This window comes from Ailuropoda melanoleuca, chromosome 10, assembly GCF_002007445.2.
Source record: "Ailuropoda melanoleuca isolate Jingjing chromosome 10, ASM200744v2, whole genome shotgun sequence".
Classification (NCBI taxonomy): Eukaryota; Metazoa; Chordata; class Mammalia; order Carnivora; family Ursidae; genus Ailuropoda; species Ailuropoda melanoleuca.
The window spans coordinates 74,526,283-74,545,487 of NC_048227.1; the positions used below are offsets into that span (position 1 = coordinate 74,526,283).

At 41.4% G+C, this 19,205-nt stretch overlaps 2 protein-coding genes across 2 annotated transcripts in view; both read right to left on the minus strand.

The window, feature by feature from the left end:
- Positions 1-1,956, minus strand: part of KIAA0408 (KIAA0408 ortholog) — a 28,202-nt gene extending 26,246 nt beyond the window's left edge. Inside the window, exon 1 of the mRNA XM_034669106.1 lies at positions 1,826-1,956. The gene's annotated coding sequence lies outside the window, so the exon portion shown is untranslated. The remainder of the gene's footprint in view (positions 1-1,825) is intronic.
- Positions 1,957-1,988: 32 nt separating this feature from the next.
- Positions 1,989-19,205, minus strand: part of SOGA3 (SOGA family member 3) — a 50,501-nt gene continuing 33,284 nt past the window's right edge. Inside the window, exons 5-7 of the mRNA XM_034670777.1 lie at positions 10,775-10,846; positions 3,551-4,726; positions 1,989-2,132 (exon numbers count right to left, since the gene is read on the minus strand). Coding sequence (XP_034526668.1) covers positions 2,022-2,132; positions 3,551-4,726; positions 10,775-10,846 — 1,359 coding nt within the window. The 3' untranslated portion in view covers positions 1,989-2,021. The remainder of the gene's footprint in view (positions 2,133-3,550; positions 4,727-10,774; positions 10,847-19,205) is intronic.

The window sequence follows — 19,205 nt, forward strand, 5'->3', positions numbered from 1 at the left end:
TCCCAGGAATTCTGGTGTGCAGCTAGGATTGAAGATCACTGATCTAGATGCTGAGTTCTCAATTCCTTTCATGATAAAGAAAGTTACAATTCTGGAGCCTGTTTCTTAAAGACACACAAGGTATGAATACCCAGGATACTTCTGAAGTGAACAAGTAAGCGGCATACCATGCTTCATCAGACAGACAATGTTAGCCATTTGGGTGGGACAATTATTTGAGATTTTGACTCCTGTCCTCTTACTGCCATTAGAGCTTCCCAGTCATTGCGGCCACCTACAACACTTCCATGAACCACCAAATGTTCCATAGGTAGCTGAGAATCATTGCTTAGGTGGGTGTATCTGGCTTCAAAGGCAATAAACATTTGAGATAAATTTCAGCCATCAAACATTGACTTTCAGTTCTGTTACCAAAATTGTCCCTCTGAGATGGCAGTCTGGAGGTTTAATCAAGGATCTAACAGACAGACTTTGATTTTTAAAGTGGTTGCTCTCCCTGAGAGAATTTTTAAAAAAAAGTAAATAGTGGAATAATTAATTAAATACAGCACTTAGATTATTTCATTTCTTTTTGTCATAAAGTTCTGCCTAGCCTTTTGAATCTCTAAGATGAAAAGCCAAGTAGATAGTGACAGATTCCAACTGTTGGTTAACTATTCCTCATTCCTGGTCTCTCTTCCCTCCAGAACAAAACAAAAGAAAAGCCAAAAAGAAAAATGTAAATAACAATGGAGACTAAGAGCAGTTATTTTAAACTGAATTCTGAAGAATTGTGAAGTGTTTTCTTTTCTTTTTAAAAAATTAGTACTCAAAGGGAAATGGAGGTACTGGGGATGAGGGTTCAAGGGATTGTTACTAGAACCAACTTTCATAGTAGAGCAAAGATTTTCCACATATTACGCTTGATGCTGAGGCACAAGATACCTCACTTTACCACAGATTTTCAAATCCACCAGCCAACCTGCAAAGCATTTGTGAGTGCATGACTTCCGCGAGTGCTGGTATTTCTGAATCTTGGTGACAGTGATGCATTCCAGCTTTCCACTGGGTAAGTTGTCAACAAGATGAACAGAACGGGACGTTTTAGGTACACGGAACCTATCTGGGCCACTTTAAGGATGAGAAGAGAGGGAGAAGCCCAGGTTCACCAAAGTGAGTTTATATCTAGAGAGCAACTCCCACTGGACCTATGCTACTGGCCTTGGATTGCGACTTAATGAAATTCTAGAGAATGACTATTCTTTCCCTACTCTACTACCTGCTCCAGAAGCAGTTCTGTGTGATAATCTCTGAGGGAAGACAGAACTCCAGGCAACAAATCTGATCAGCAACAAATGTCCAAATATAATAGGTAAACGCAGAAATGGCTGTGTTGCTTAGGGCTGGTCATATGCAGTAAGAGGGATAAAATCACTTTCTCAATGAACTAAGGCCTAATCCACTCTCATGCTTCCAAACACATCTTTTTAAACAGAATACCATCAGCAAGCATCAAGACAAATTGCTTACTTTCCATGACGGTCACATTTCATTTGTTTCCCATAATTTTTGCTAACATTTACTGGATATCAAAACTGTCTTGTTAGTCTGATGCAACCTACCAAAGATACTTTATAAATCCATCTATCTATATTTTGAAATGTGACCATCTTGTGAATGTCCAGGTTTTCAATTATCATAATAGTCAACTACTAAGAAATAATTGAAAGATCTAGTCAATTTTTACAGTCTTAATTACTTATCAAGAAGAGTACAGGTTAAGATGTAAAAGAAAGAAGCAAAGATTAAAGTGATTTATATAAAAAAGTCACAATTACTTCCTTACCTGAAATGTTTTAATGCTTGGGCTTCTTATTGAATTTGGTAGTGGTAAGATGTGTCTTTTTAAAAAGATAAGCAGTCTTCAGTGTTTTTATAGCATTGATTACTACAGAAATTATACTTCTTTTACTTCTTGTCTTGAAGGGTGAGCAAAATAAACAAACTGAAAATACTACAATGGATGGTAAATGATGAAAGATTTACAGTACAAAAAACAGTGTAAAAAGGAAGACAAGTTTAAATATTGTTGTGTAAGAAAGTGATGAAAATAATACAAGAATGAGAATAAGTAAAATGATAGGCTGGAACATCTGGGAAGGTAAATGCAAAGACAAAGAGAAGAGTTAATTAATAATAATTCTTAAAACTTAAATTTATATTAACTAATCTAAGCATTCATTCAATTTCAGATGAAGAAGAACCCTCCCTTCAGCCTGTATTTGCAAAATCTGAAACCTATTAGTAGCACAGTGCTTTCTCTCACTCTGATTTCTATTTTTTCCCCTGATGGTATAATTGAAAACCCACATGCTTCGAGTATTCAAAAATCTGCTACGAAGAAACTAAAAACCAACCATTTGACATAAGTAGAGAAATAATAAGCTTTAACATTTCAAAATTCAACAAGTTTTATCATAAAACTTTTTTTTTTTCAGAGCAAAGCAGAGCAACATGCAAGGTAAAGAAGCAATAGGGTTGCAATTTTTCTAGTTGTAACTAACAGGCAGTTAATTTAATGTCATGCTTCTGCGTATACACTGATTTTTAAATTTAAATCTCTTGCGTGTCTTAAAAGCCATGCATGCTATTGTACTTCCGTGTGTTCTCCAATGGATACAGGACAGGAGGCTTGCCAGAGAGGCTGTGCTGCCTGTTACGTTTTACAAATACTCTCTTGTGTGGTTAATTCTGACAAAATGCATGGGTCTTTGGCCACCATACCTGGCTAGAGCAGCTCAGTCCAATTCATCAGCTGTGCCTCTACAAATTAGGATGAAGGAAAAATGCTGGTTTTCCCTGTTCGGGAATAGTTATTACTATTTCTCTGAATTGGTGTTGCGTTAAAGTTAAACACTCCTTCCCCAGTCCTGAGAGTCTCCTCTAGAGAGCTGGCAGTGATTTTTTTTTTCCCCCTAAAAATAATGATCCTCTTACTTCCACTTGTGGTAAAGGAGTGACTTCCATGTGTCCCTTTTGGTAGGGCTCTAGACACAGTTATCCTCTCTCTTTATTGCTGGTTTGTACATTTGTCAGTAGTTATACAATAATCCTGGATATTTAGTAATTAAAAAATGTTTAAACTCAATTTCAATCTTGGTTCAAAACCTGCAAATGCACAATTGAAGATTCCCATCTGGGATTTTCTTTCAGCTTGATCCATTAGAATCAGCTTGATCCATTAGAATCAGTTCATACTGAACATGTTGACAAATAATAATGTCTTAAAAAGCCCTTAATATTTACATAAAAACTGAGGGGGGTGTAAATTTCCTTTTTAAACAAAACAGAGGGGAGGGACTTACTAAGTGGGTTACGAAAACCTAAGGCCTGAAGAAGGACAGTGTGAGAGAACAGGTGTGCTGTGGGGCTACGAAGCCCAGTGAGGCTCTGAGCGGGGACTTCCCTAAAGCGGGGCGTGGAGGTCGGTGCGCGGAGACGCCCCACCAGGGACCACGAATCCGCGGACCAGCCTCGCCATCGCCATGGCTCGCAATAGGCAGAACTGTACCTGACTCACGGATATGGGCTCCTCGGCGCCGCGGTCGTCCGCAGACTTGGGCACCTCGAGGCGGTCGATGAAGGTCTGCAGCTCCTTGCGGAAGGCTTTCATCTGCGCGTTGATGCGGTAGAGCAGCTCGTGCTCGCGGATGCGGCTGCCGTCATCCTCCTCATCCATCAGTCCGAACAGGTCCCCGTTGGCCACGTAGATGCGCGCCTCAGTGATGATGGTGCTAGTGTCGGCGATGAGCCGGTCGATGGTCTTGCCCAGGCGCTCGGCCTCCGAGCGGATGTCCTTCATCTGCTGCCGGTCGGAGAAGCTCTTGGGCCAGGGCCCGGGCGCGGGGTAGAAGGAGCGCGTGGGTGTCAGGCAGCGGATGTTGCGCACCTCCTCCGAGTCGCTCTCGCCGCCGATGGGCCCTTCGCGCTTGCGGTGAGGCGGCCGCGAGTCGTCGTCGCTCTCCTTCTTGCCCGCGTCGCTCTCGGCGTCGCTGTCGCGGGGGCTGCCGCGGATGCCCAGGTGCGAGGCCAGGTCGTAGCGCTGCATGTTGGACATCAGCACGCGGTTCTCGTACTGCAGCTGCATGACCTTGCCGCTGAGCTCGTTGATCTGCAGGCGTGCCGCCTTCAGCTCCTCCTGCAGAGCCTCGGTCTTGGCGCTGTCGTGGTGTCGCGCGCTCTCGTGGCCGCCCGACTTGTACTTGTACTTGTTGAGCTCCGCCGTGATGCGCTTGTTCTGCTCCTCCAGGTCGGCCACGTTCCGCCGCAGCAGCTCCGTCTCGTCTTCCACCAGCTGCAGGTGCTGCCGCAGTTCCGACAGGGATTCGCTCTGCTCCCTCATGAGGGGGTTGGCCGAGCCGTTGAAGTCGTCCCCCCTTAGGTCGTCGAGTTCTGCCTTCAGGCCTCTGTTCTCCACCTCCAGTTCCACGATTTTCCTGCCCAGGATGTTGGCTTCTTCCTCCACCAGCCTCAGCCGCAGCTTGAGCTCAGCCTCCCTGGTGCTTGGAGGCCCCCCGGCTTCTCCTTTCGGCAAAGGACTGTCCAGATCTCCATAAAAGGATCTGTACTTCTGAAGCTCGTGTTCGAATCTGTCCTTTTCTTTATCAATCTTGGCCATTTTCTTTCTCATCAAAGCAGCTTCTTCCTTCACAAACTGCAGCTGGCATTTCAGATCTTCATTGTCCTCCTCATTTGGGAGAAAGAGGGGAAGAGGGCACGAGATCATTTTTATGTAAATCAAGAAAACAAAAAAAAAGTACACCTGCAAAAGTAATTGCTTGTTTCTCGTAATTAGGATTCAATGAGACAGACAGAGAGAAGTGGATGCTGTATACTTTCTCCAAATCGTTTAAATTATTTGGCAGATAAAAGATTAGGACAATATCACATCCTGGAAACAGAAAGAGAAAGAAATATAAAAAGAGAAACACTATGGTCATCACTATTCAGAAATTATCATGTGTTGTAACTAAGCACCACTGTGGGGCTGTCATTTCAACAATGTTCCTTTTGTATGATTTGTTTTTTACATGATTTGAATTCCCCGGACTATAATAAATGTGAACCTATTCCTCAGAAGGAACTTTCCACCTGCTGTGCACTCACAGCTATTTATTGGGCATGGGCTCTCAGATAAATTCTGTAAAGTTCTTTATACGTATGACCTAATTGAATGTTTAGAGTAAACTTAGTAATAGATATTAAAATACCTGGTTTAAAGATACTCCAGAACTTTTTCAAGGTTACAGAGCTAATAAGTGGCAAAAGACAAAGGTGAAATTTGAATTCAGTTCTGTCTGACTCTAAGGTTCATGATCACTCTGAAAGAGCAAAGAAAGTAATCTCTCCTGCATTTTCTTCAAGGCAGAATTGCTTATTTAAAGTAAGGAAAATTTAACACTGAAATGGCCCATCCAAGGAGAAACTGCCAAGTGTTTCATCCAGATCGCTTTAAAAGTGAGATATAGGGGCGCCTGGGTGGCACAGCGGTTAAGCGTCTGCCTTCGGCTCAGGGCGTGATCCCGGCGTTATGGGATCGAGCCCCACATCAGGCTCCTCTGCTATGAGCCTGCTTCCTCCCCCACTCCCCCTGCTTGTGTTCCCCCTCTCGCTGGCTGTCTCTATCTCTGTCAAATAAATAAATAAAATCTTTAAAAAATAATAAAAAAAATAAAAATAAGATATATTCCCATCAGTCTGAAATGAACAAAGTCGGTTCAGCCTGGTAAATGGATGATGGAGTAGATCCCATAGGAGATCTCCTCCTTCTTAGGACAACCTGCAAACACTCACCATTGACTAAGTTGAAAAGTACAAACAAACAAAAATTGGAAAATAACTTGCTGAGAGCTAACTAATATCAAAGTACATTATTATGCCCAAGGATGCATTTCCTGAAGACATTTTCTCCAAATTCTCTTTTAAGTATGTACTTTGGGTCAACCGCATAACTTCTGTGGATTTTTTTTCCTTATTTTTTATTTTTTTAAAAAAATTATTTATTTGAGAGGGAGAGAGACAGAGGCAGAGAGAGCATGAGTGGGGGCGGGGAGACACAGAGGGAGAGGGAGAAGGAGACTCCCCTCTGAGTAGGGAGCTGTATGGGGGGCTTGACCCCAGCACCTTGATATCATGACCTGAGCCGCAGGCAAACGCTTAATGGACTGAGCCACCCAGGCGCCCCTTCTCATTTTTTAAATGGAGATAAAAATGCCATCCTTGCCTGGCAATGAGTCAGCTGTGCTTGAGATGAATTGCGGTAAAGTAGCAGCAACCACTGGTATTGAAGATGAGAATAATGAACTTCTGCCAGAGCTGCTCATTAAATATGGCCCAGACCTCTGAGATGGAAGAGATGGAGAGCAGGGCACAGGTCTCTTGTTCTCCTTTCTGCTAATGAGCATGAATACGGAAGGGTTGAGGGCTGCCGAATGCACAGAGCCTGACGTCACATTCTTTATATCATTAGACCCTGACATTAGCCCTATGAGGAAGGTGATGTAGGTCTCCTTTATAGATAAGGCAGATGAGCTTCAGAAAGGTTGATTAACTTGGTAGAGCACAAGTTAATAAGCGACAGAGCACATCTGTATCCAGACTGATTCTAAAACTCTTATTCTTTCCACCGTTCGTGTTGCCTCTAGAAAAGCAGCACAAGAGAAGGAAAGTAGGACAATGGGGTAAGAGAAAAGAAATCGGATGTGTTGGTTTGTATACTTCCTCTAGAAGGGGTTTAGAAGAAAGGACAGAAGCACAGAGAGAAGAGATGAGAGAATTTCCAGGAGCACAGTGAGAGAGAAGGATGAGAATGTATGTCAAAGAAAGATTTGACATGAATATCCATTTCACAAGGACAGAGAGAAGGTGCTCTACAAGAGACTATGTGTTGAGCCTTCAAATGCTTTCAGCGAGTATGAAACCAAGGACACATAACAATATTTAATATCACATCATAGGAAGACTCAAAGATAACCCTGATGTTTCCAGCATCAATGTCTTGATGGACGGTGCTGCTGATGACAGGGACAGAGAGTGAACAAAGAGGAGGAGGAGGCATGAAGAAGATGGGTCTAAGTATTAAACTGCTGTCTTTGAGGTGTGTCAGTGGAGGGATATCTAGTGAAAACATCTATCAACAGGCAAGTGGAATCTGAGGCCCAAGACTACAAAGATTACACGTCTGGCCCTGTAGAGAGTTCAGGTCCACAGGGGAGGACATGAGAATGAGCTGTATAGAGGTGATGGTTGAAAAAAACTAAAACAAAAACAGAGGTGATGGCTGAAGCTATGGCACTGGTTTTGAAAGCAACCGAAGAGAAGAAAGGAAAGAGAGACACATAAGAAATGGTTAAAGGTGTGGTGGGGGCAGGAGAGTCAAATTTCATGCAGAAATTAGAAACAATGTTTGAATAGAAAGGTGACCAGCAATAAGCAAATCCAATATGCTTTTACATAAGCTAGGCTTTGTTAGGCAGTAAGAGTAGGAGAGACTGGGAAGTTAGGTTGGGCTACGTGTATGGTAGAACTCCTTGATTGCAAGGCTAGGCCTTTATTTACTAGTAAAAAAAAAAAATGTTAGCAAAATGCTGCAGTTTGAATGTAACCAAAATAGCGCTGGATGTGGCCTAAGTCACAGACTGGGGCAGAATCACACTTCACCAGGATATGTTAAGCAAGCATGAAAGAGAAGGCTACCTGATTTGTGTATACGTAAACTCTCCTGCCTTAAAGGAATGAAAACGTAAGCCTTATTTTAAGACTTGGACATACACTACATGTAAGAAAGTCACTATGAGGAAAGGAGAATGACGGGCACTATTTTGTATTTGTTTAAAAAGAAATCTTTGCAATATACAAAGAACTTAAGAACCCCGTAGGCCAATGTGCCCTGCGTGCTCAGCCTGTCACCTAAGTATTATAGCTGCATTTGCAACTGATCATGGAAAGACTGTATATAACTGCTGAAAATGTCAACTCCGAGATGGTATGCAAAGTGCCTGGTTGACAATGACTGGGCAGTACATGCTTGCTCCTATTTCCCACAGTGAATGTTGTGGAAAGAAACATTACAGATGTGAAGCAAGTTGTCTCTTATTTTTGTGTATGTTGAAGACTCACTCTTAAGAAGATACGAATGACATGTGAAGAAGGGGACCAAAAGATGATGAGGGGCCAAAAGCAGGGAGCCGAGCCCAGCTTTGACTTAGCCACTACTAGATACCAAATTGTACTCTAAATGGATTACATGCATTAAACTCACTTAATTCCTACTACAGCTCTCTATCTTGATCCCATTTTACAGAGGAGGAAACAAAGGCATGGAAAGAATAAGTAAGTCACCTAAGGCCATACAACTGGCATGTCACTGTTCTTAATTGTTGTGCAATACCATTTCTCAGTAAATGAAGTCACTGTGCTGCTGAAGAAACATGTAAATAATACATGTTTGAATACGTTGAAGAAGCTGATGCAAATAAAATGAAGTACAAAGCTGTACAAGTAACAGTGTGTTGAACCATATGGAACTTCCATTTGCATAGGTCAAAATCACAGCATGGTGGCAATTTCATTTGGCTCAACCTAGATAAAGGAGACAAGGGAGTATTCAAAAGTGCACACTGAACGCGTTGCAGTATCAGACACTAGACACTGACAAGTCAAAGCTGAATAACGTGACCCATGACTACATTCTGCCCTGGCCAAGTATGGGAGATGAATACGTAAACAATAGAATGGGACGCTTGCAGTAATCTAAGAATCAATGGTCCTCAACCTTGACTGAGCAATAGAATCATCTGTGGACTACTTTATAATTGAGATCTCCCATCCAAGACAGTCCCAATCAATCTGCTGGCATGGGTTTTTGAAAAACTACAAGTAATAATCTCTGCAAATAAATGAACTGGAAACACTAGCAGGGACTTCAACGGCCACAACAGCACACTTATAAATTTCCCAGGCGTTTGGGCCATGAAATAAAAACTGGTGGACTGTAGTGTTTCTTGACTGTTGTAAGGTCCCAGGTCCCACTGGGACACGGACAAAGGCTGTGGATGTCTTTTGCAGAAAGGTGCCCACGTGCACATCGAATGGGAGGGTCATAGAGCTAGAAACAAACTCTTAAACATTCCTGAATAAGAGAGTGTTATTGGAAAAATAAATAAACTTTAACACGGGAAGTATAAGAATAGGCCAAATGTGAGTTTTAAAAGAAATATACTCCAGATTAAAGCTGATTTAGGATTTTAGAACAGGGAGCATATAGCCCCTTCTCCATTAATGAGGTGGAGAAGAGAATTGATGGCAACATTTGAAATGATCCGTAGCAAAATATGTACAGGCAGGTGGCTACAGTTACGGCAAAGGCAGAGTGAGAAAGCTGTAGGACTGAGCATCTTTGAACTTAGAGAACAACGAGAAAGATACAAAATGGAGTCATGATCTTGGTCTGAGACTCTGGGATTTTTGAAGTGCTGACACCTCTCAATATCCTTTTGCCAGTACCGGGAGAAAAGTTAGCCAAGAACAGAGCAGAAAGAGAGAGGAAAAGGGAAGATAAACATTCAATATGTTGTGTGTTATGGGGCTCCTGGGTGGCTCCGTTGGCTGAGGCATCCAACTCTTGGTTTCAGCTCGGGTCATGATCTCCTGGGTCGTGGGATCGAGCCCTGCATTGGGCTCCGTGCTCAGTGGGAAGTCTGCTTCAGATTCTCTCTCTGCCCCTCCCCCCCACTTGTATGCTCTCTCTCTAAAATGAATACATAAATCTTCAAAAAAAAAACATTTAATATGTTGTTTTTAAAAAAATTGAGATCAACTTTTCCAAATTTTGGATATTTCAATATTGCTTTATTTAAAATTATTATCTAATGAAAAAACAACTTGTAAGAATAAAAAAAGGTATGCTATAGTATGAGATTCTAACTGATGCATGCAACATTTGATAACTAGCCAAGTGTTTTTGGAGAGCCATAATGTCACTTCTGCCCCCAAATATGTCTTCTGCTTTAAAATCTCCTTCGTTTACATCCATCAGCACATTCTGCTGATCCTGAAGGCAGAGCTAGTCAACTGTGGCTGTGTTTCTAAAGTTCTTAACAAGCCCATGTTGAATACATCCTTTTTTTTTTTAAGATTTTATTTTTAAGGAATCTCTGCACCCAATGTGGGGTTCAAACCCACAACCCGAGATCAAGAGTCACATGCTCCACTGACTGAGCCAGGCAGGCCCCCCCTTAGTGCATCTTCTAAGTTTTATTATTATTCATTTCCTTTCTTTTGTTTCCCCAATCACTGCCATAGAGAATTGGTTCTTCTAGGCCCTTCTCATCACAAGCCTCTCTCTCCCCTCACCATCCCTTCCTACAACATTCCTTTCTCTACTCACTCTGATGCTATAGGAACAGCCATTCTATTGACCTTATTAATTATGAGTGAAGAAGATTAGCAGTATGTGTACAGTTGTCAAACACAGCACACGTAAGGTACTAATGACATTTTGCCATGTGCTTATGACATAAAAGCAATAATAGGGGTGTTGGTGTTAGCTTTATAAGCAAAGACACTGAATGCTTTATACGGCCTGTATCTACAGCTACAGAGTGAATATGCATAATTAAACTTTTTTTTTTACATGAGTGTATATCTGGCTACTATGTCCACTTACAGATATAGCTTATTATTCTATACATTTAGAGGAGTCTGATGTACTAATTGAAATTTTATTTCCACATACCTCTGTGGGAGTCTGTTGAGTCTTTTTTTCAGATTTTGGCAAATCTTTGCTTCCTCTTCTTTTTAAGGACAGCTGAAACAAAGCATGAACATATTTAGTTTGGTAAGCTATCATTTTAACCCAATTTTATGGTTTTAGAAGTGCCTAATGTCATATGACAAAACCAAACCAAATAAATCATGTTAGTTCAATAATCATACAGAAGGAAAAAAAAATTCAAACCAGATAAATTTTAATGTATTTTTACTTTGGACTGGGATATGTGTCTCAGTAGAAGAGTAACTGGGAATCATCTAAATAATTTGAGGAAGACAGGAAACCCACTGTGAAACTGCAGAAAATAACTTGGATAAAATTTAGATTGATGACCCAACATATTACATACTCTAAACAAAAGCAAACCCTTTCCTTGTTAGCATTCCTAATCGCTTAAAAAAAAAAAAGGAATAGGGTATTTCCAGTTGAAGGCAGGGTTTCATAAGCTTGTAAAGACAAGCTTTCAGTGGGTTTATGTAGAATTTGAAGAACTTACTCTTTCCTCAACATACATCAATGCAAACAAATACGATACCCATATACACATGCACACATGTAATACAGTAGGGAATCATTCCAGTGAACTGGAGAGGACAGGCTCCATCTCAGGAGCAGGGTGAGTGGGAATTAGCTGCAGCTGATTGGTGTAATACAGAAATGCAGGCTTTTTCTAGAGATGCTAGAAATCTGGTTGTTATGTATTGACTGGCCCTAATTGAAATTCAGACAAACAACACTTGTAAGTAAAAAAATACGTATCTCGCGCCAGATCCTTTCACGGACCGGCAATACATGATCTCTGGTACTCTGTTCCATTTCTCAGCACCAATATAGTGGAGGATCCTTCTGTATAAATACTAATCCATACGTATGAATACCTACCATATACCTGATATCGAACTGGATATCCAAAGATCAATTAAATAGTGCACCCACCATCAGGAAGCTCACAATATACCGTGGGAGACAGAGAAGCAAACAATTATTGTACAAGTTGGTAAATGCCCTGCTTTAGGTTCTGTGAAGCAGGGGCTTTGTCTTAGCGTGGTATCACCACCGTCAGAATAGTACTTGGCACATGGCAGATATTGGATAAAACATTTGCTGAACTAATGAAACATATTCATAATGAATGTATTCATAAAATATGAGGTTCTGAGGTCAGAGAGGAGGATGGGGGTATAGATGGAATGTAAAAGCAGAAAAGGCTTCCCAAAAGAGGAGGCTTCATGAATTTGCAAAGAACTCCAAATTACATTTTCCCCATGTTAATTTCTAACCCATTTCCACTGTTAAATGCAGGCGAAGGTTCAGGCCCAGAAGGCAGGGGAATACATTGTTGCAACTGCTTCCACTCAGTGTGAAATCCAGACCACAGAGCCTAATGAATGGCCTGTGTGCTTGTTTATTTCTACTTCTTTACAGAAAGATGTTCTCTATGTTGCTTGTATAATCTTAGAAACAAAGGCTGTGAAGACTGATTCACCATAACCAAAAGTGGTTCGGGAACCAACCAACAAAAGCAGCCCCAAGAAAACCCAAAAATATAGCAAGCTGAACGAGGGAATTCTGGAACAGTCTGTGTAGGAGCTACCTACAAAGAAGCACCCAAATTCACTTTATTAAATATTTATTGAACATTTTTATTTTGAGTGTATTTTATTATATGTTCATTTAGTGCTAACTAATGCACTTTATAGGGCACCTGTGATACAATAATAAAACCGGCAGAGTCACTGCTCATTGTGAGTTTCCTAATTTACTTGGCAAGTGGTCTATTCGGTCTGCAACTTAAAACAGTGTGATGAAAGCAGTGATAATGTAAAAACAATAGTAACTGGCCATGATTGAGCACTGATTCATGTCAAACATTTTACATTTATTATCTCAACTAATTCTTAAAACACCCCCCCCTTTTTAAAAAGATTTTATCTATTCATTTGAGAGAGAGAGAGAAACACAGAGAGAGAGCATGAGCAGGGGGGAGAGGCAGAGGGAGAGGGAGAAGCAGACCCCCTGCTGAGCTGGAAGACTGACATGGGGCTCGATCCCAGGACCTGGAGATCATGACCTGAGCCAAAGGCAGACACTTAATCATCTGAGCCATGCAGGTACCCCTAAAACACCCCTTTGATTTAACAAGCTCTCCAGGTGATTCTGATGCATGATAAAATTTGAGAAGGGCTGGTCTAAGATCAGTGTTTGGTAAGTAGCAGGATCAGGTTTTGACCCAAGTCTTTTTTATCTTTATTACACTAGATCATAAAGGAGAAAGGCTTAAGCCAGCCTGAGGCTGGAGATGGTATGGGGAGCTAGAGACAATTTCCAGAAAGAAGTAACATCCTATCTTGATTCTGGGAGAGGAAGAGTCAGCCGGTCAAAGAAGAGAAAAGGGGAAAAGGAAAAACAAAGTGTTCCATGTAGAAAAACCATTTCCGGGACACAGTTCAGTATGTCTGTAACAAAATGTAAGAAGAGCAAATGATATTGATGGCATGAGTTGGATCTTGAAGGCTACTGAATAAGGTTGTTGCAAGCAAAAAGTGTCCATAATCAAACTGTCATAGAAGAAATACATAGACACAAAAGTAGAAGTCCAAATGGCGATGAGGTAAAGGGACATCATGCAAGGGAAATGAGGGAAAGTATGTTCTAAGATTCTGAGAGCTTTTTTGAGGGGGGTCTTTATTTTTCATTCACTCCATTGATATTTGTTGAGTTCTGGCATATGTATACTATATGGTTATACAAATGTGACTAAGGAATATTTTACTCTCCTCCCCACCAAAGAGCTGTTTATGATGGTTAAGAGAATGCGGGTAATTAGCTAAAACAGTAGACAGAATTAATGAAGGGCAATGAATGAAGAACAAACAAAAGATTGAGAGGACAAAGAGGCAACTATGATTCCAGATCTGAAGAGATGAGAGGAAATCATCTGAGATGGCTGATCTTTGAAGGATGTACAAAATTTCAACAAAAATAAAACCGATTAAAAGCAGCAGCAAAGACTCAGGGGAATAGGGGAGACTTTATAGACTCAGAGACTTCAGACAAGAAGTAATGGAGGTAGAGACACTACAGAGCTCAGGCAGAGGAGACACTTCTAAAGCACTGAGGTCAGCTTGTGCAGCTGAGAAATTTAGACTTTATCCTGTGGGCAATGTTAAAATGAGCCCTCTAAATTAATATCGGAGAAAGGCTGAAACCAGGCCATCCTTTCCTAAGAGGCGTTTTCTATTTTACTTTTATTTGAATATCACTCAAGTGAGGTGTTAAACCCAAAGCTCTGAAAAAAGATTGCTCCTTGAATAAAGGTAAACTGCGCGTAAGGCATCTCTAAGACAAGTACTTTCAAGTATCACATTTAAATTTTCAATACACATTTAATCAACTTTTCATATTCCAGTAAGTTTTTATTCACTTTCTGACTCCAATAAAACAGATAGGACTCATTTCGGGTAGAGAACGTTGGAAAACTAGTGTAAGTCCAGTCTCTTTCTTGTGAGTGTAAACTTTCATCACCAACTGTCCCCCACCCGCATTATCCCGCCCCACCTGCATGCACGAAATCCAGGAATCTCTTCAGGGAAGTGGCTTGGGACTCCAGAACTAAATCTCACATTTTCATCTTTGTTCTCAAAGTAGGAGCTTCAGATGGTTCTCTAGATAAATGTGTTGAAAGCACATCTTAATTCTTTTCCTTCCCACCCTCAACTAGTCCAAAAAGAGGATGCTATTCTTTTTCATCCATGTCAAGGCCAGGAATTAAAGGGTTTTTCCAAAAAACACACGCTTGTACGACAATTATAGAAAATGGATTGCTCCTGTTCTAAAAGTATTTTGAGACGGCCTTTTTTCCCTCATTTGAAATTGGTCCACTTCTTAATATGTAGCATCTTTATGTTTTCAGCAATTAAACAACAGAGAAAAGCCTGTCTAACATGGCACTGAAAGACATGACATGTATAATGGTCTCCTATGTGTTTGCTAAGAGACCCATTTGTACTGTGATGAAATCAAGAAGGAAACTATAGCTGTACTAATATCTAGGATATATTGAGCACTAACTGTTGTGTCATGCACATTTCTAATTGCTTACTATGTAACTACTCGTTTGATTTTACAACAGACTTAGAAGGTTGACCCAATTATCTGAAGCACACAAAGGAGAAATCAGTGAGCCCGTAAGTGTTAGAGTCAGGGTGTAAGTTATCCAACTTCTGTGTTCTTGTTTCGAATAATTACATTATCATGTAACGTCAAAGGAAGAAAAGGCTTGGATTATTTCTGAGCAGTTACACAACCACAGCATGGGCTTGGGGCCTTAGTTTACGTACATTACACATGAGCAATATATTTTTCTATTTCAACACAGGACTCACCAGCAGTGACACACACACTCACAGTCATCCTCTAAATCTAGGGCAACATTGGGAAAGAGGCATGCGGATTTCCAACAAAGGCTGGAGGAAAACTGAAAGAGGCAGGAACTCTGGCTCTGCTGCCGTCTGAATCTGAATGTTTATGTCCCCCCCCCACTTTACCCCCCAAAATTCATATGTTGAAATCCTAATGTCCTATGTGATGGTATTTGGAGGTGGGGCCTTTGGGAGGTGCTTAGGTCATAAGGGCGGAGTCGTCATGGATGGGATTAGTGCCCTTACCAAAAGAGCCCCAGAGAGCTCCCCAGCCCTCTCTACCAGTGAGATACACGTGTGCAACCCAGAAGAGGGCCCTCACTTGGCCATGAGGACACAAGTCGGATCTCAGACTTCCAGGCTCCAGAACTGTAAGAAATAAATATCTGTTATCTATAAGCTGCCCAATATGTGTTTTGTTACAGCAGCTCGAATGGACTAAGACAAACTTCAACCCATTTTGAAGGGAACAGGAGAGGCTAGAAGTCTTCCTCCTTCCCTCCTATTATATCCTTGACACCTCTCAGAGAGCGTGGCCGAGAAGGGGCCGCCAAGAGCACCCAGAGGTCTCACTCACAACTACATTCTCTACTCTCCCTTAAAAGGGGAAGGCAGGATCCCAAGCTTTATACTCAATCATGATCTTGGGGGCCAAAGGGAATGTGGGTGAAGGAGGCAGGCTAGGATAATTGGGTCGTGCCGTGCTGTGCAAAATCGTCCAGCAGTTTTCTGTCTCAGAATCACAGCCGCGCTTTTCAGAGGCCTAGGAGACCTCGATCACACACTGGGTTTATCCTGGGAATGTTTTCCAAAGACTTCAACAGGCTCAACCCAGACCCATTAAAATAGATTCTGCGGTTAGGCCCAGGCGTGTTTTCAGAGTTCGCAGGGTGAGTACACCATACTCCGAGAACCACCCTCCACCGCCTGCAGTCGGTCTTCCACCCCCCGCCCCCCCCCCCAAGCTCTTGTGCCTCGTCGGCCACTACACCCATCCCTGCTTTCCTTGCGCTCATGTCCCACAGTCTTGTGGTTCCTCAAACATGCCAAGCATGCTCCAGATACGGGCCTTTCCTCGGCCCGCAACACTCTTCCTTCCTGTGCTCTCACACCCACCCCTGCAACTCCTTCAGGGTCCCCAATCGGAGGCCTTCCCCAACCATGTCATATAAGATAACAGATAACACTACATAAAATATCTCCTCTACTCTCTTGCTCCGTGCACTCTTGTCTTCCAACCCTGCCTTATTCTTCTCCATAGCTCCTTTCACTCTCTGACTTGTGTAGTGGATTCCTGTCTATTCCTCATTCTGGAACGTGAGCTCTACCCACACAGGAACTTTGATTCTTTGTTAGAAGTCCACCTGGTATAAGGTCATTGCTCAGACATCAACTGAATGAAGAAATGACCCCTCCGACCTTCCTTCTAACATAGATTTGTTTTTTGAAGCATTCTAACCCAAGCAGTTGGTAGAAGGTCAAAACAAACACATAAATAAAAGTCCATTTAAAGCTTGTAAAAATAAAAATGTCTCATCATTTTCTACAGAAAAAGTCTGAAGAGGAAAAAAACGTACGAGCTGAAAAGTATTTACAATAGGACATATGATATACCTTCACTGTGCTCTAATCCTTCTCTTGATTTTTTTACCTAACCCATTTTCCCCAGTGTCGAAAATTAAGATTCTGGGTCTCAAAATCATTTTGTCAAGGATATCTGGTACCAACACTCTTTGATGGGCTGTCGGCTTTTGTGGCTTCTACTCATCAGCTCCTCTCACACAGTTTCTCTTCTGTCCCTGGCCCTCACAGTCTCCAGAGCCTGGGCTTTTCTTACTGCCTTCAAACCAGGTCATGGGGACTCTTCTCCAAGTTGTTTTCTAAAAGTGCCCTCTGTTTAGGATGCCTGGGTGGCTCAGTCGGTTAAACATCTGCCTTCAGCTCAGGTCATGATCCCAGGGTCCTGGGATCAAATCCTGCATAAGGCTCCTTGCTCAGTGGGGAGCCTTCTTCTTCCTCTGCCTGCCACTCCCCCTGTTTGTGTTCTCTCTCTGACGAAAAAATAAATAAAATTCTTAAAAAAAAAAAAGTGCTCTCTCTCTGCTCTCAGTCATGGAGAGACCAAGTCTCCCAACTCTTTCACTTTCCCTAGCCTTGGAGAAACATGAATGTGATTACTCTGATGTGAACTAAGTCGTTTTCCATGTCATATCACTCACCAAAGGTCTACAGAAAATAGTCTGGAAATTATGGGCATAAAGGCAACTAACCTTTGGGCTCCAACCACTATCTGTTATACATTAGACTTAAGACTTTTTTTAGTGATTAATGCTTTCCACATTAAGACTCTTTACAAAACTGGCTGTATTCTTCCCCCTCCCAATAGGCAGCCCATTTGCAATGTGCCCCATTAAGAGGCAGAGTCTATTTCTGTGCCTCTTCAAACAGGGCTGGCCCTTTGACTTGCTTTGAGCCATAAAATGTGGTGGGAGTAAAATGTGGTAGGGGAGGTGACATGCTAGTTCCGATGCTACTCTCAAGGGATCTGGCACACTTCTGCTCACTCACTCTTAGACACATGCTGCCCCATATGACAAGTCTAAGACAGCCTGTTAGATGGAAAGAGTCACATGGCCTATTACTCCCATTGTCCTAGACAATACCCAGCAAACTTTCAGAGGCCGAGCCTTGATTGTCAGGGACCCAATAATAATAATACTAAATGCAGGGACCCAATTAAGACAAAAATAATCCAGATAGAGGACCAGAGAATTAAGTAAATAAACAATCATTGCTTTAAGCCACTAAATTTTGGGATGGTTTGTTACCCAGCAAAAGCTGATACATTTACCAAATATTTTTTACCACTAGAATTGAAAAAGCCCCAGTTGATATTTATGAAAAAAAATCCCCTACTCAAAATTACAGAAAAGCAAAAGACTCATATAAAAGGTCAAGAAAAAGAGTTGAAGGCGGTTCTCAAACATAGGAAAAAATAAAGCTCAATGTACTTTCCTTGTTTTTATTTTTCTCCTACCTTTGTCAATATTTTGATTCCATAAAGTATTTTTTAATAAAACTGAGCTTTAAATAAATTATTATAAAGGCTCACCTGTCAGTTCCAGATTGCAGATGCTTCTTTTAATAAAAGTCGGTGTTCAATTAGCACCAAAGGTGTGATATGAGTTAAAAGCTAATAAAGTTCATCCTAACAGTCAGGCTTATTACAGGGTCTGGTTCAGCACATTTTCGAACTTAACACATTTGAACTTAGCTTTTATTCTTCCTTTTCAGGAAGAAGTGATGTATACACATTAACAGAGCTTCCCTAGATTTCGGTTTCTTTTTTATATGTCAGTTCCACCTTTAGTTTATCAAATGTTGATTGTCCTTTTGTTTCTGTAAATTTCCCAGGTGGTGGAAGAAAAATAACTTTAATTTTACAAGACTTTCTACTTAAGTCAATTTTCAGAATTGAAATGTAAAGAGTTAAAGGAAGCCGTATCCAGAAAATCCTCAAGTGTAATGTAAGGATTAGATTTTTCAAATTTTTACTGATTGTTAATTAGGAAGACCTGAATTTGGAAAAGAACAAAATGGAGAATAGAGGAAAAGAAAATCACCATTAATGACTCTATTCCAAGAAACAACCTTGGAAGATTCAGGAAAGGAAACTGACCAGCAGTTTAAATCTGGGATTTGTTCCCAGAAGATATTAATAAATAAAAAAGCTGTGAACTTTTCATTCTTAAGAACAATAGTGATGCCCTTCTGGATACTGATACAGAGATGCATGTTGCGGATGTGGGGAGGTAGACCTGGCATACAGAGGTTTGTGTCATGGAGGTGGAGCCCCACATCTGCAGGAATAAGTCAACCCTCTTCTGCCAGAAGGCCATCTCCTTTTCTGTCCTACAAGCCCAGGCCCCATTCCTATCTTCTGAATTATGAGGCTTAAACGTTGTGGTTTCTCT